The sequence below is a fragment of the Pipistrellus kuhlii genome, unplaced genomic scaffold (assembly GCF_014108245.1).
Source record: "Pipistrellus kuhlii isolate mPipKuh1 unplaced genomic scaffold, mPipKuh1.p scaffold_m20_p_1, whole genome shotgun sequence".
Taxonomy (NCBI): Eukaryota; Metazoa; Chordata; class Mammalia; order Chiroptera; family Vespertilionidae; genus Pipistrellus; species Pipistrellus kuhlii.
This window is the reverse complement of record NW_023425404.1, coordinates 119,264,236-119,279,021: the sequence shown is the minus strand read 5'-3', so window position 1 is coordinate 119,279,021 and position 14,786 is coordinate 119,264,236. Positions and strand designations below refer to the sequence as shown.

At 38.5% G+C, this 14,786-nt stretch overlaps 1 protein-coding gene across 7 annotated transcripts in view; it reads left to right on the top strand.

Annotated features, from left to right (window-relative positions):
• KIN (Kin17 DNA and RNA binding protein) overlaps positions 1 to 14,786 on the top strand; it is a 38,304-nt gene that overhangs the window by 12,581 nt on the left and 10,937 nt on the right. For 5 of the 7 annotated variants that reach the window (XM_036461372.2, XM_036461366.2, XM_036461382.1 and 2 more), the window contains 4 exons: positions 2,310 to 2,439; positions 7,897 to 7,947; positions 12,194 to 12,262; positions 13,081 to 13,180. In XM_036461372.2, the coding sequence (XP_036317265.1) occupies positions 2,310 to 2,439; positions 7,897 to 7,947; positions 12,194 to 12,262; positions 13,081 to 13,180 (350 nt within the window). Of the gene's footprint in view, positions 1 to 2,309; positions 2,440 to 7,896; positions 7,948 to 12,193; positions 12,263 to 13,061; positions 13,182 to 14,786 lie in introns of those variants that run through there. The other 2 variants (XM_045588626.1, XR_004992107.2) reach the window with 2 other exon arrangements.

Here is a 14,786-nt window from a genome sequence, read left to right as displayed (position 1 = left end):
AGAGGGCAGTTGGGGGGGGACCCAGGCCTGCAGGGGAGAGCAGTTATGGGAGACCAGGCTTGCAGGGGAAGGCAGGGGGATGACCAGGCCTGCAGGGGAGGGCAGTTATGGGAGACCAGGCTTGCAGGGGAAGGCAGGGGGATGACCAGGCCTCCAGGGGAGAGCAGTTATGGGAGACCAGGCTTGCAGGGGAAGGCAGGGGGATGACCAGGCCTGCAGGGGAGGGCAGTTAGGGGCAAACAGGCTGGCAGGAGTGCAGTTAGGCATCAATCAGGCTGGCAGGAGAGTGGTTAGAGGGTGATCAGGCTGGCAGGCAGAAGCGGTTAGGGGCAGTCAGGAAGGCAGGTAGGCGAATAGTTGGTAGCCAGCAGTCCCAAATTGTGAGAGGGATGTTCGACTGCCTGTTTATGCCCGATCCTACCAGGATATGTCTTTGTCACAAACATTTAACTGCTGTCAGAGTAAGAAAGCAAAAACATAGGCAATATGTAAACGAATGAGAATGCTGTGTTCCAGTAACATCATATTTGTAAAGTTAGGCCGCAGGCTGGATTTTGTCCTTAGGCTGCAGTTTGCCAAACCCTGATATAGCATGTAGTCAGGTACTTATCATTTTTCATGTTCTTTTCTAGTTATACTAGAGACTCTGTGCATAAATTTTTGCACCAGTGGGGTCCCTCATCCTGGCCTGCGGGATTGGGTTGAAACTGGCTCTCAGACATCCCCTGAGGGGTCCTGGATTGTGAGAGGTCACTGGCCAGGCTGAGAGACCCCACCAGTGCACTATCAGGGCTGGGGAGGATTGCAGGAGGTTGGCTAGTATGCCGTGCCAGCACAGCTAAGGGTTTGGCAAGCCTGAGGAGGGCTGGTGAAGGATGAAGAAAAGACAGACAGAATAAGCCAGGTCTAGGTGGATCTTCTGTGCCTGGCTGAGACCACAGAAAAGATACAGACTGCAAGCTGAGCCTTTATTTTATAGTCAGAGGTAAAGAAGGTAATTTACAATGTTCTTGTAAGGGCATGGCTCAGTTAATAGCTAATTGTTTATAATGGCCAGTGAACATAAAAATCAGAGATAGTACTCTGGGGTCAGTGATGACAATTTCATATCGGCATTAAAGAAAAAATTAAAATCGCCCTAACTGGTTTGGTTCAGTGGATAAGAGTGTCGGCCTGTGGACTGAAGGGTCCCACGTTCAATTCAGGTCAAGGGCATGTACCTTGGTTGCAAGCACATCCCCAGAAGGGGGTGTGCAGGAAGCAGCTGATCGATGTTTCTAACTCCCTATTGCTCTCCCTTCCTCTCTGTAAAAAATCAATAAATATATTTTTTTAAAATTAGAATTTACACTGTCAATTAGGTCAGGCAATAAAAAAATAAGTGACGTGGTAAGACCTTTGCTTTAAAAAATAGAGCTAACAATAATGTGTTAGATTTCTAGCAGTCATTTTACAAACATTTGATCCCTGCATTTGAGCTCAGAGTTGGGTCACGTTATTATCCCCATCATAATAATAAAGAGCTAATATGCTAAGGGGTGGGATGCTGTAATGTGTAATACTGATCGCAGGAGGTTACCTGCGCGTGCGCAGTGAGGTGTTGCTCTAGAGACCGGGTGGAAGCGGAGAGGCACCGGAGGAGGTGGGACTATCCCATCCCGGGGAGGGCAGGGCTGAGAGCCCATAGCACCCCCCTCACCAGTCCTTCGCCACCACCTGCCAGGGGAAGGAGCACAGCGCAGCAGGCGGAAGGCTTCCACACTCTCCCCTGGTGCCATGATGGGGGTGAGCCACTGTGCTGATCTGGAGACAGGGTGGAAGCTGGAAGGCGCCAGCCTCTGGAGGGACTGAGGGCGGGCTTGAAGTGGCCAGAGAAGGCCAGCTCCAGGCTGGAGCTCTGTGTGGAGTGGTTCAGGTGTCAAGGCAGGGCTGCACAGCACGATTTCACGTACTGGACCCCTAGTTTATAGATGAGGAACTGAGGCTTAGAAAAGTTCATTACTCAAAGTTCTAAGAGAAGTAACCTCAAACCTGAAGTGCCTAACACTGAAGCCAATGCTGTCATCACTCTGCTATTCTGGTTATATTGACACTTGCTGAAGGAGTAAGGAGAATGTAACAGTAGATGAAGGCAGGAAGGATTACATGTTCTGGTGTCAAATCGTGTAAGGGATGCCGATGACTCCTTCATTGCTTCCACTGATCTGTTATAAATGAATCATATAACACATTTCTTCTGTTATTTATTCTGCACATTCTAAAGCCTTTCTCTGTGTATAGTTTTGTTAACAAGCAGTTCTTCTTGTCAGTTCTTTGGGACCAAGTGCATTGAAGGTGATAGAGGCCACAGCATCAGTGAAACGAAAAGAACCTTCCCATAGCTCAGCTCAACCAAAAGAAAAGAAGAAAAAGAAGTCTGCACTGGATGAAATCATGGAGGTACAGTTGATGAACTTTCTGTTTACTCTTTAGCATTGGAGGAATGATGCAGCTTAAACCAAGGAAACAAACTTAAATAGTTTCACCTTTGTTAGGTTACTATAAAATTAAAAAATGTGCACATGCTAGGTTAGGAAAAAGAAACCTAAGTGCAGTTTCACTGGAATAGAATTTCCAAAAGCTTTAGTTTCTTGCTGCAAGTGTTGTCTTCAGAACTCTCCATGCAACTATGTGGAGTTCAAAGAGAAGGACTTCAGTGGTAATGGGAGCTAGACATGAAAGCTCTGTTTCCCTTCGGTGGCTGTGAAATTGGCATCCTCCAAGGATTCTCCCACTAACCTTTGCTCTCCTGTTGTCTTAACTTCCACTTGTTGCCTTTTAGCAAGTAGAAAAGAAGCTGTGACATAACTAGTTTTAATTTGATTTAACCTGATGGCTAAGTTTATTTGGTGAGCTATTGAAAACATAACTATCAGGATCTAGGGCCATACTTTTTACCTGGATTCTAGAGCAATTCTGCAGAAAATTCTTAATGTACTCCTAAATATTCCTTTTGCCCTTCTATGTATCATATGTCTTCTTTTCCCCCCATTGACCTCTCCCTGGCCTCCCCCGTCCCCCTAACACATGCCATCACACCCTCTGCCCTCCCAGTCTGTGTCCATTGGTTATGCTCATATGCATGTATACAAGTCCTTTGGTTGATCTCTTACCCCCTCACCCCCTGCATTTTCTCAAAGGTTGGGCAATCTGTTCAATGCTTCAGTGACTCTGGTTCTATTTTTGTTCATCAGTTTATGTTGTTCATTATATTCCACTAATGAGTGCGATCATGTGATATTTATCTTTCTCTGAATGACTTATTTCGCTTAGCACAATGCTCTCCAGTTCTATCCATGGTGTCGCAAATGGTAAGAATTCCTTCTTTTTTTACTGCAGTATAGTATTCCATTTTGTAGATGTACCACAGTTTTCTAATCCACTCATCTACTGACGGGAACTTGCTAGAAGGCTCTTTCCAAATCTTACCTATTGTAAATTGTGCTGCTATGAACATAGGCTGCATATATCCTTTCTGATTGGTGTTTCTGTTTCCTTGGGATATATTCCTAGAAGTGGGACGACTGTGTCAAATGGAAGTCCCATTTTTAAATTTTTGAGGAAACGCCATACTGTCTTACACCAGTCTGCATCCTCTCCAGCGCTTGTTGGTTGATTTCTTGATGATAGCCATTCTGATTGGTGTGAAATGATACCTCATTGTTGATTTGATTTGTATCTATCAGATGATTAGTGACTTTGAGTATGTTTTCATATGTATCTTGGCCTTCTGTATGTCCTCTTTCAAAAAGTGTCTAATTAGGCCCTTTGCCCATTTTTTGATTGACTTGTTTATTTTCCTTTTGTTAAGTTGTATGAGTTCCCTATAAATTTTGGAGATTAAAGGCTTGTTGAAGATAGCATTGGTAAATATGTTCTCCCCTGTGGTGGGCTTTCTTGTTGTTTTATTGATGGTTTCTTTTGCTCTAGAGCAGGCATCCTCAAACTTTTTAAAGTGGGGGCCAGATCATGGTCCCTCAGAGAGCTGGAGGGCCGGACTATATGAACTACTAATTCCTACTGTAACACCTCGGCTGCGCTCACTGCCCAAAAAACCTGGGGGCCGGATCAGACTCCTCTGCGGGCCGCATGTGGCCCGCGGGCCGTAGTTTGAAGACGCCTGCAGAGGCTTTTTATTTTGATGTAGTCCCATTTGTTTATTTTCTCCTTAGTTTCTATTATCCTAGGAGCCATATCAGTAAAGATATTGCTATGACAAATCAGCTGTATCAGTAAAGATTTTGCTGTCCATGGCTTCTTCTAAGATTTTTATCATTTCCCGTTTTACATTTAAGTCCTTTTTCCATTTTGAGTTTATTTTTGTGTATGGTGTAAGTTGGTGATCTAGTTATTCTTTCTTTCTTTCTTTCTTTCTTTCTTTCTTTCTTTCTTTCTTTCTTTCTTCTTTCTTTCTTTCTTTCTTTCTTTCGTCTTTCTTTTTTTTTATTTTTATGTATGTGTCCAATTTTCCCAACACCATTTATTGAAGAGACTGTCTTGACTCCATTGTATGCCCTTGCCTCCTTTGTCAAATATTAATTGAGCATAATGGCTTGTGTTGATTTCTGGGTTCTCTGTTCTGTTCCATTGGTTTATATGTCTGTTATTGTGGCAGTACCAGGCATTTTTGAAAACTGTGACTTTGTAGTATAGCTTGATATCTGGTACTGTGATCCCTTCAATTTTGTCCTTCTTTCTCAAGATCACTGCAACTATTCGTGGTCTTTCTAAATCCTAGATGAGTTTTTGGAGAGTTTTTTCTAGGGCTTTGAAACGTTGTTGGTATTTTAATGGGGATTGCATTGAATTTATAGATTGCTTTGGGTAGTATGGACATTTTAATGATGTTGACTCTACCAATCCATGAGCATGATATATTTTTCCATTTGGTTATGTCTTCCTCTATCTTTTTTTTCAGCATCCTATAATTTTATGAGTACAAGTCCTTTACCTCCTTAGTTAAATTAATTCCTAGGTATCTTAATTTTTTTTTGTTGCAATGGTAAATGGGATTGATTTTTTAGTTTCTCTTTCTGGAGTTCATTATTGTATAAAAAGCCATAGATTTATGGGTGTTAATTTGTATCCTTAAGTCTAGTAGTTTTATGATGGAATCTTTGGAGTTTGAATACTGTATATGATACTATGTAGTACAATATCATGTCATCTGCAAATAGTGACAATTTTACTTCTTTTTTAATTTGGATGCCTTTTATGTCTTCTTATCTGATTGCTATAGCTAGCACTTCCAGTACTATGTTGAACAGGAGTGGTGAAAGTGGTTATCCCTGTCTTGTTCCTGCTCTTAAGGAAAATGGTTTTAGTTTTTGCTCATTGTGTATTATCTTGGCTATAGGTTTGTCATATAAGGCTTTTAATATATTGAAGTAAGATCCCTTTATTCCCACTTTGCTGAGAGTTTTTATCAGGAAAGGGTGCTGGATTTGTGAAATGCCTTTTCTGCATCAATTAATACAATTATGTGATTTTTGTCTCTCAGTTTGTTTATATGATAGTATCACCTTTATTGATTTTCGGATACTGTACCAGCCTTGCATCCCTGGAATAAATCCCACTTGGTCATAGTGTATGATCTTTCTATTAATGCTAGATCCTATTTGCTAAAATTTTGCCGAGGATTTTAGCATCTATCTTCATCAGGGATATTGGCCTGCAGTTCTCTTTCTTTGTAGTGTCTTTATCTGGTTTTGGAGTTAGAGTAAAGTTGGTTTCATAGAACTGGCTTGGAATGTGCCTTCCTCTTGAGTTTTTTGGAATAGTCTGAGCAGGATAGGTTTTAGTTCTTCTTTGAATGTTTGGTAAACTCCCCTGTGAAGCTGTCTGGCCCTGGGCTTTTGTTTGCTGGGAGTTTTAGACGACTGCTTCAATTTCCTCCTTAGTTATCAACTGTTGAGATTTTTTTATTCTTCTTGATTGAGTTTTGGAAGGTTGTATTTTTCTAGGAATATGTCCATTTCCTCTAGGTTGTCCATTTTGTTGGAATAGAGTTGTTCATAGTATTTTTTTTTTTTTACAATCCTTTTATTTCTGTGGGGTCTGTTGTTATTTCGCCTCTTTCATTTCTGATTTTGTTTAATTTGGTCCTCTTTGTTTCTTGATGAGTCTGGCTAGAGGTTTGTCTATCTTGTTTATCCTTTCAAGGAACCAGCTCTTGGTTTCATTAATCTTGTATTGTTTTTTGGTCTCTGTGTCATTTATTTCTGATCTGATCTTTATTATCTCCTTCTTTCTGCTCACTCGATTTCTCTTGTTGCTCTCTTTCTAATTCTTTAAGTTGTAGAGTTGGATAATTATTACCAGTTTTTCTTTGTGTGTGTGTGTGTGTGTGTGTGTGTGTGTGTGTGTGTGTGTGTGTGTGTGTTTAGATAGGCCTGTAATGCTATGAACTTCCCTCTCAGGGACATAGCTTTCACTGTGTCCCATAGGTTTCTGATTGTTTTGTTTTTATTGTCATTCATTTCTAGGATGTTTTTAATTTCTTCTTTGATCTCTTTGGTAACCCACTCATTGTTGAATAGCATGCTATTCAGCCTCAAAGTGTTTGAGTATTTTTTTGCTTGTTTTTATTGTAGTTGATTTATAATATTATGCCATTGTGGTCTGAGAAGATGTTTGATATAATTTCAATCTTCTTGAATTTGGAGAGACTTTGCCTGTGACCCAATATGTGGTCTATCTTTGAAAATGACCCATGTGCACTTGAGAAGAATATATATTCTGTAACTTTGGGGTGAAATGTTCTGAAGATGTCAGTTAAGTCCATCTGATCTAGTGAGTCACTTAGGATTGCTTTTTCTTTACTCATGTTTTGTCTAGAGTATTTATTCAGTGATGTCTGTGGAGTATTAAAATCCCCTACTATGATTGTATTGCTGTCGATCTCTTCCTTGATATCTTCCAGAAGGTTTTTTTGTTTTGTTTTGTTTTCTACTGTATTTAGGTATTCCTATATTGGGTGCATATATGTTTACCAGAGTTATATCCTCTTGTTGTATCAAACCCTTTAGTATTATGAAGTATGCCTTTTGATCTTTCCATCACCCTTTTATGTACATCTCTCTTGATGATATGTTTCATCCCTTCCCTTTACAAGTTTTATTATTTTTATCAAACAGAGTAGCTCCTTTTTACCATAACACTCTGTACCTAACTATGCTGTGCTATTATAAATTGGTCTATAAGTAGGTTTTTGTTTTTTTTTTAATTTTTTAATATATTTTATTGATTTTTTTTTTACAGAGAGGAAGGGAGAGGGATAGAGAGTCAGAAACATCAGTGAAAGAGAAACATTGATCAGTTGCCTCTTGCACGCCCCCTATCGGGGATGTGCCCGCAACCAAGGCACATGCCCTTGACTGGAATCGAACTTGGGACCCTGCAGTCCGCAGGCCAATGCTTTATCCACTGAGCCTAACCGGTCAGGACTATAAGTGTTTTTACCACATTAAAACATCCTGTTTTCTATTAATAGTTCATGACAGTCACGTGGGAGGAAGCATGGGGAGTGCAGTACTGTAGCGCTGTCAGATTACCTTGCAGTATTTTCTAAGCAGAGGTTGCTTGTGTTTATTTTCTTGGTCAGTTGGAAGCTTTATGACATATTATTTTTAAACCATTTTAAAAAATATCAAAACCCAGTGTCAAAACATGTTACATGCAAATTACATTGTTGATCTTCTGAGAAGTATGTGTTTTCTGTTGTTCTTTTCCTAAATAAAATTTTTTTCATACAAATTGAGGATTTTAAAGAGATTTTTTAAGAGTCTCATGCTCTACCGACTGAGCTAGCCGGGCACCTAAAGAGATTTTTTAATAATTGTCTTGTGTGTTCTACAGATTGAAGAGGAAAAGAAAAGAGCTGCCCGAACAGATTACTGGCTACAGCCTGTATGTATTCAGTTGGAGTGTCTTAAGTTATATATGTAATTTTAAGTGAATGATTTAAGTAGTATTTGGTATAAATGACTAAATTTCTCAACTATATATATAAACTACATAGATAGACATAACTTCAGTGAGCTTTTTTACTCTTTGATCTTTAATTATTGGTTGCACCTGTATTGGAGGGTTACTTGTTGTTTATTAGGCTGGTAATATTTCTTGAGTTTAATGCCAAACTTGTTTATGGCATCTTGAATTTAAGCCTGGAATTATTTCCATTTTAGCCATATGACAAAAGATGGTAGTTTCAGAAATGGAATTAAATAGAATTGTAAATGCAAAAGTACTTGTTATCAACTTACATCTTATTGAACTTAGGATACCCATTTATGTACTTTGTACAGAAAAAAAGAATTTGAATTTTACAACCTCAAGGAAAGTTATATTTTATTGCTTACTTATTGTTTATTATTTTAAGATAATTTTATAACAATTTGTAAACATTTGAATAATTTTTAAATTACTGTCAGTTGATGGTTCTGTTTTGAACTTATTGAAATCATAAAACCTTTAGAGGGCCTTCATTATTCTTAAAGAAGTTGGTTTGATCAATAATAGGAGAGGGGAAAAGTACTGTGCTATTTAGAGAATTTTTGACTTGAAAAATAAGAAAAGTACTAACCTCAGAAGTCAAGAAGTCCAAAGTTCTGATTCAGATCTTCATAGTCATTCTCTCACTAGTTTGGAAATAATTTAGCTTCCATGACTTACTTTATATTTGTGTATAATGGGAAACATTTCTACCTCAGGATCACATGACAGAGGACGAAATAAGATATTTAATACAAAAATATTGTGTTAAATATAAAGTAATAATTTTAGATAAATAATTTCAGTTAATTCTCATATAAGCTCTATAAGGTAATTAATGTTATTATACCATTTTGTAGGTGAGGAAACTGAGGTATAAAGTATTTGAGTAATTTCCTCAGGGTCATTTAGGAAGTGATGAGCCAGGTTTTCCCTGACAATCTGATTCAGTGGGTTGTATTCTCAACTAGTAAATTTCTTTTTCCTGGGAAACTTTAGTCACCCTGACTTTGTGTCTGAGTAGAATCTGGGTCAAAATTATTAGTAAAGGAAGGACCTGAAGGGAAGATACCATGCATGAATTATTTTAGTTTCCTCTATTAAAGTAGCTAGCATTTGAACATTTATGAAAATGTAATCAAGAATTGAGATTAAGCCTAATCCGGTTTGGCTCGGTGGATAGAGCGTCGGCCTGCAGACTGAAGAGGCCCAGGTTCGATTCCGGTCAAGGGCATGTACCTTGGTTGTGAGCACGTCTCTGGTAGGGGGTGTGCAGGAGGCAGCTGGTCGATATTTCTCTCTCATTGATGTTTCTAGCTCTCTATCTCTCTCCTTTCCTCTCTGTAAAAAATTAATAAAATATATTTTTTTTAAAATTGTGATTAAATGCCCTTGCTGGTTTGGCTCAGTAGATAGAAAATCAGCCTGGGACTGAAGGTCCCATGTTCAGTTCCAGTCAAGGGCACATGCCTGTGTTGCGGGCTCAGTCCCCAGTGCGGGGTATGCAGGAGGCAACCAATCAATGATTCTCTCTCATCATTGATGTTTCTATCTTTTCCTCTCCCTTCCTCTCTGAAATCAATAAAAATATATTTTAAAAAATAATTCTGATTAAAGCAGTTATTAACCATTAGTGATTAAGAAATTTTTTTATCCTATGCTTACCTCCATCTCTATAATAGCAAACATCATAGAAAAGTTTATTTTATACAGTCGTCCTCTGGACACAAAAGCTTAGGCTACAATAAGCCATGGGATTTCAAAATACACCTGATTTAGTACTCCCAACATCCAGTATCCTGGTGTGAAATGCACATTTTCACTAATCTCCCAGGTGAATCTTACATGTACCCTTGGTTAAGAACCATTGTTTTAAAGGGAAAAGAAAACAAACTAAAAGAAAAAAGACAAAACATTCCAAAATTAATTAGTCTAAAAATTCTCTTCCTATTGACAAAACTTAAAATTAAATTTTATTTTCTGTTGTTAATTTTCTTATATTGTAAATTCTGGAGCTTTTCTACATAGTTCCTTTTACAGAGTGTTACGTATAAAATGAGAATGACTCGGTGTGTTTCTTATTTTCAAAGGGGCATTATGTTTATTAAAATAGCTAGCAGTTTACAGAAATAGTTCGGAAAACTTTATTTTTTGAACTCAGAAAAGAAAGGTTTTGAACAGATCTATTATAAGTGTCATTAAGTTCAATGATGTAAAGATCTATCTTTAAATGAAGGCCTTCGATTTACCCCAGAAGTCCTCTGGCTGATTCAGAGAAGCTGTTTTAATATTATTTGGTTTCATTTCATTTAGAAAGTCTTAGTAAAATAAAAGCTTAAAAATAAGACCCTTCAAAGCATTCTCTATAGCTCTTTTTTTTCAAGTCTTCTCTTAAACATGTCTTTCTATTATTAAATATCATCCCCCAAGGTCCTTACTGAATTTTTGTTCATACAATTTTTAGTATGGCTTAGTGAAGTACTCAAGACCATCTACCAGGGTGGGGAACATCCAGCCTGCTGGCCATATTAAGTCCTGAGAAATTACATAAGTCCAAGGCATTATGAGTGAGTTAATTAAACCAAATATAGTAGGCTAATTTTTAAGTTGATAATTTTGTATGGCCCTCAAATGATGTTATAAATATCCAATGGCCCTTCACAGAAAAAAGGTTCCCTGAACTAGTACCTCTGTTACTGTTATTTGAAGTAGCAAATATAGAATTACTGTAGTGAATATAGCAATAAGTTACATGGATTAATATTGATTATCAGCCATGACACAGCTAATTCACATCAGGAAATAGCAATGAAGAAGCAAACTCAGAATGCATTAATCTATATATATGAAAGCCTAAGCAACTGGCTGACTGTTTGACCACTCATCTGTTTGCTATGATCACCAGGAGGCAGATGCTCAACAAACAGGCATGGAAACATGAAACAGACTGAGTCTCAGCGGGGAGGGTGGAAAGAGATTAACCAAAGATCTTATATGCATACTAGAGGCCTGGTGCACACATTCTTGCACCAGTGGGGTCCCTCAGCCTGGCTTGCAGGGATCAGTCCAAATCAGTGCATTGGGCCTCTGACATTCCCCAAAGGGTCTCGGATTGTGAGAGGGCAAAGGCCAGGCCAAAGGACCCCCCGAGTGCATGAACCCAGGCACCAGGTCTCTAGTATTAAATAAGCCTGGATTTCTGATACTTTTAATTGGAGCTAATCTTGGAGGGATCTGATGTGTATAAAAAATGAAAGCAACATAATGAGAAAAGAACACTGTACAGTGTCATGTCCTGAGAATTCCCAGCGAGACTCTTGGCATCTGCATTTTTTTTTTCTTTTAAAAAAAATATATTTTATTGATTTTTTACAGAGAGGAGGAGAGAGGGACAGAGAGCCAGAAACATCGATGAGAGAGAAACATCGACCAGCTGCCTCCTGCACACCCCCCACCGGGGATGTGCCCACAACCAATGTACATGCCCTTGACCGGAATTGAACCTGGGACCTCTCAGTCCGCAGTCTGACTCTCTACCACTGAGCCAAACCGGTTTAGGCGGCATCTGCATTTTTATCAGCAGTGAACACCAGCAGTATAATATCCTTAACACTTTCCACTTCCTTAAATGGATAGAGAGAAAGAAGCTGTTTATGAAGGACATGAGTTAATAGAGTTTAGATTTATTTATAAAAGTCCTAGATTTTAAGAAACCTTTGCTATGGAAATCAGCCATTAGATATATATTTTTTCCTCTCGGTAGCTGTATTTAATAAAAAGAGAAAGAAGGAATGAAAGATTACTAAGGAAGTGCCATTGTTGGGAAGGCTTAGAACTCCAAATTTTATTATTTAGCGTAGGGGTGTCAAACTCAATCAGAGAAGGGGCCAAAATCTAAAATCCAGCCTAAATCGTGGGCCGGATGGTTTACTGAACAGTCATAAACTGTCATTGTGATGGAAATGCAGCGGAGTGCAGTGATGACAGCGCGGTGCGGGCCACATTGCAAGGCCTGGCGGGACGGATTTGGCCCGCGGGCCTTGTGTTTGACACATGATTTAGCAGAGTAGTCACATCTTATGATGATTTTTGGTGAACACAGTTTAAAATGAAGGAGTAAAATAGAAAAGATAACTTGTCTTTCCTTTTTTGTTATTTTTAGGAAATAATTGTGAAAATTATAACCAAAAAACTTGGAGAGAAATATCACAAGAAAAAAGGCATTGTTAAGGTAAGAACATGAAGTTAAAAATGGAATTTGTGAAAGGAGTCATGGGTGACTGAGGAAATCCATTTTGGTACTCCTTAAAAATCAAGTCCTAGTAGCAGAATGCATATGTCTAAGGTACGTGATGGTTCTATAAAAGGAAAGATGAATTCATAATCATTGGAGATATAATCCATTGTCAACCATTGTTTATACTTAATCTCTGTTTGCTTTCTTACTGGAGCAAATAGTATGTATCAGATCCCATTGGCACCTCTTAAACTCAGTGTACACACCTTACTAATCTGTAAGATGCATTCTCTTTGTTGATGATGGACAATATAATTGTGCCCCCAGAGTTCCAAGAAGGCCTTTCGTGCGTTTTGCCTTAAGAGATTATCTTTTGATTGCCCTAGGATTTTAAAACTTAAAAATCAACACTCCAGTCCTTTCTTCCCTTTTGTTTTTCCTAAATATAGCTCATTTCAGCAACCAGCCTGTGTGTGCATGCATAAATTGCCCTCCCACTGTCCTTGAAGCTAAGTGAAATTATCCCTCTCACTATACTTCTTAAAATCTTATTCTGAGATCGCCAGTTTTTATTCTTTCCAACCGAAAACCTTAACGTAAGCTTTAAATTGAATTTTTTATTAAAAATCATAGACTTAGGAATAGTAAATGGTTCCTAGAAAATAGTGTTGTTTATAGAAGGAATTACTCTTTTGATTGGAATTTCATTTCTTTTTATTTATTTCTGGTGTGTGTGTGTGTGTTTGTGTGTGTGTGTGTGTGTGTGTTCCACATATCTCTTCTATTATAAAAGTGTTGATTTTACATGACAGGAAGTAATTGACAAATATACAGCTGTTGTAAAGATGATTGACTCTGGAGATAAGCTGAAACTTGACCAGACTCATTTAGAAACAGTAATTCCAGCACCAGGTAAATCTTTTTGCAGACTGTTTAATGCATATGCCATCAATATGAGTGATTCCGTTCATTAACCCAGTTTTCTGACATTACTTGATAGTTATAGATACAAGTTTCCTTTTTAGAAATACTATATAACTGCCAATACATATAACTATATAATTGATGTTTTTTGACTTGGTGTTATCATAGTTTGCCAGTTTTCTGTGAAAGCTTTTTGTATCATGAACAAGTTTTCCCTTCCTGGATTTTTTTTTTCCAGAAGCAAAACACAGACATATCTAGAGAGATTCAATCATATTAGAGTTATCTATATATAAAGCCTAAGTGACCAAATAACTGAGCAACCTAACGACTAGTTGATTGGTCACTATGACATGCACTGACCACCAGGTGGCAGATGCTCAACGTAGGTGGTCAGTGCACTCCCACAGTGGGAGTGCCGCTCAGCTGACCAATGGGCACCAGATGCAGGGCTCATGGCTAGTGAGCTCTGCTTCAAGCCTCTCCAGATCCAGACTGACTGGGCAGGTGCAAGCCTGCAGCAGATATAGTGGGGCCAGAATGAGCAGGAGCAGCCCTTGGTTAGACTGCCAGTTTCAGCCCAAAACCCACAGGCCATGCCGGGGGACCCCACCAGTTTACAAATTTATGCACCAGGCCTCTAGTTATTAATATTTTTATTTAGCTACCTGAAATAGTAAAGTAAAAATCAGTATGAATTTTCTTTTTCTTTTTCTTTAATGATCTTTTTTTTTATTGTTTAAAGTTTTACATATGTCTTCTTTTTCCCCAATTGACACCCACCCTCCCCCAGCTAGTCCCACCCTGGGTAAGCCCCCACCACCCCATTGTCTGTCCATTGGTTATGCTAATATGCATGCATACAAGTCCTTTCTTTAATGATCTTGATCATTTGGGTACTAACACAGTGTCCAATATTAATGCGGTTTGGTCAGGTTGTTGCCTCTGATTTACTTCATGATAATATCATTACTGGCACAGTGATCATGTTAGTCTCTAAAACTTCACTTATCAGATCCTTTATTCTTTCCCTCTAAAATAAAAACTCATTAAAAATCTTTTCCTAATAAACTGAACCTTTAGAAAGTATACAATTCAATATTTCTTAAGATATGAATACTCACATGAAACCAACCCTATAATCAAGATAATGAATGTTTTATCACACTCAACTCCCGTTTTTTTTTTCCTTTGTAATCTACTCATTCCCTTTCACTTCTCTTGCCTCCCATCTCCCCCCAGGCAACCATCAATCTGTTGTTACTGCTGTTTATGTACCATTCATCTGGTGATAGACATTTTGGTTATTTATAATTTTTTAAAATATATTTTGATTTTTTTTACAGAGAGGAAGGGAGAGACAAAGTTAGAAATATTGATGAGAGAGAAACATCAATCAGCTGCCTCTTGCACACCTCCCACTGGGGATGTGCCCACAACCAAGGCACATGCCCTTGACTGGAACCAAACCTGGGACCCCTCAGTCCACAGGTTGAAACTCTATCCAGTGAGCCAAACCGGTTTTGGCTATTTATAATTTTTAATTGTTAAAAACAAAATCCTGTGAACGTTCACATACCAGTCTTTGTATGGA